Here is a 2,090-nt window from a genome sequence, read left to right as displayed (position 1 = left end):
CCTTACATCCTTATATGATAAGTCATTACTGTTTGTCTTCTGGATGGCTACATTACCAGTATTTAGACCAGGTTATTATTTCATGAAATAATCAATAAGCCAGAAGCACTGGTCTTGGATCAGATTTCTCACCCAAACTTTACATGAGAATGGCCCAGCTCTTATAGAGAACTACAATAGGTAATTTATAGATATAGGTTAGTTTGCACCATTTAATATTATACAACTTCATACACCAATCATTATTTCAATATTTGCTCAAACTTGCACTTGCTTGAAAAAACATAGGCACACACATCTTGATATCGTAATTTTAAGTCATATTATTCAATAAAATACTATATCTTTTTTTATTGTGAATGAAAACATGCTTTATCATAAAATGTAGATTAATAAAAGGAAAATATATATATTTTTTAAAACAACTAAAATGCATGTTTTATTAGGCCAAAATAAAAGGCAGGCAACATATTTTCTTGATCGGCTTTTGGCAGAACTTTTTTCTTAATTTGACTTTCTGAAAACCAAAGTGTTAATTATTTGTCTATACATTGGCAGTCACAGGGATATTAAACTGTCCACATTTCCACCAACGCCACTTAAATAATTTTACAAATGGTAATAAATAATGATCATTAACGAATGAGCATAAAAGGCACATAACAGGGCTCTCAGGGCTCTCCAACCCTGTTCCTTTGTGTCATGTTTAATTCATGCATAATGCTAAGCCTGGCTGTTTTCGCCACACAATTGTTTACATTGCAAAATCCGCTGTCCCTTTAAATAAAAACGATCACGATAAACAGTTGATGGGGGTATTTTTATTCCATGATTCATATCATACAACACGTGCAAATGTATGATCAACACAGAAAACCGAGAGGATTTATTTTCTCGCCTTTTAACGATACTTCTCAGAAAGCGCCAGGGCCAACTTGGCGAGGAACTTGTCCACAGACAAGTGCACCTCAGGGGTAAAGTCGTCAGGGAACATCATGGCCAGCACCACCAGGATGTTGTGGTTGATGATCTGTAGATGTAGAGGGAATAGAGTTATTATTATCAAGCGTTTTAGGCCTAGTCCATATGCGAAATATAGTGTTTCTGAAGATTCAATTGGAACCTTCACAAAATACATACATAGGACTCAAATTTGGACACGGTTGCCGCTGTGATATTTTGAGAAAGGGTGAATCGTTTTACTGATTCAGTGAGTTATTTTGTCACCTTGAAGTTGGCGGGATCCACACGCAGCGTGAAGGCGTGAAGCTCGCTGAGGGTCAGAAGACCACTGGCCAGGTCGTCGATCTTGGTCACGGCATCCAGGACGCCTCCCATGACGGTCAGACCGTGCTTCTTGACTGGTGCAGAGCCGGGGCTCAGGTCCGTCCAGTGGGAGAAGTAGGTCTTGGTCTGGGGGTACACCACCAGGGTCCTGGAAATAAAAACATGTGATTATGTATTATGATTTAACGTGCGTAAATGTACCGCATAACTCTGTTACAAAACAATCTGTTCAATATATAAAGATGTCGTTACCTAGAGAGAGCCTCATTTCCGATGTCCTCTGCTTTGCCAGCCACCTTTCCAAAAAAGGCTGTCACGATCTGTTTGTCCTTGGCTGTGAGACTCATTCTAACGGTTTCTATGACACAAGATACCATAAGAGGGGCACTGGGAGTATTTATACGGTCTCTAAAGATCTCTTTGGCTTAGCTCCACCTTCAACTGGAAGTCATTGGACGTACACAATGTAGAGTTTGGTGATAACCATTCGTTATGTACCATCAATAGATTGCTATTTCATTATGATCAATCACAAATGTTACCCTTTACGCACGGATATACAGTATGTGTAAGTGTCATGAAGATAGTGCTGGAAAACGGAACAATCATGCTTCAAACTGTCATGAATCTAAAGGCTACATTATGCATGATGCAACACTGTCTTTCATGCTTCTTCTAATATAATGAATACTGTAAGCTGGACGTTTTATGCACAAGGAATGGTCTTTGGAATATGTCTGATTGCTATTATTTTGGCTATTTAGGCGTTCATTTGTTTTATTGACTCATTCATTGATTAATTC

At 38.5% G+C, this 2,090-nt stretch overlaps 1 protein-coding gene across 1 annotated transcript; it reads right to left on the bottom strand.

The window, feature by feature from the left end:
- Positions 1 to 801: 801 nt before the first annotated feature.
- Positions 802 to 1,695, bottom strand: LOC106601061 (hemoglobin embryonic subunit alpha-like). The gene is made up of 3 exons (XM_014192972.2): positions 1,540 to 1,695; positions 1,228 to 1,435; positions 802 to 1,030 (listed from the first exon to the last, which is right to left on the bottom strand). Exons 1-3 carry the CDS (start codon positions 1,662 to 1,664, stop codon positions 902 to 904), a joined length of 462 nt encoding a protein of 153 aa, XP_014048447.2. The 5' UTR covers positions 1,665 to 1,695; the 3' UTR covers positions 802 to 901.
- Between the last annotated feature and the right edge of the window lie 395 nt (positions 1,696 to 2,090).

The sequence above is a fragment of the Salmo salar genome, chromosome ssa03, assembly GCF_905237065.1.
Source record: "Salmo salar chromosome ssa03, Ssal_v3.1, whole genome shotgun sequence".
Lineage (NCBI taxonomy): Eukaryota > Metazoa > Chordata > Actinopteri > Salmoniformes > Salmonidae > Salmo > Salmo salar.
This window is presented reverse-complemented; position numbering and strand designations above follow the sequence as displayed.

What these genes read in the sequence shown, in the direction of transcription:
- LOC106601061 (XM_014192972.2), bottom strand. Translation starts at nt 1,664, where the DNA reads ATGGTATCTTGTGTCATAGAAACCGTTAGAATGAGTCTCACAGCCAAG. An exon ending in GGAAATGAGGCTCTCTCTAG is followed by an intron (nt 1,436 to 1,539) that starts GTAACGACATCT and finishes TTTTATTTCCAG; the next exon opens with GACCCTGGTGGTGTACCCCC. An exon ending in TGGATCCCGCCAACTTCAAG is followed by an intron (nt 1,031 to 1,227) that starts GTGACAAAATAA and finishes CTACATCTACAG; the next exon opens with ATCATCAACCACAACATCCT.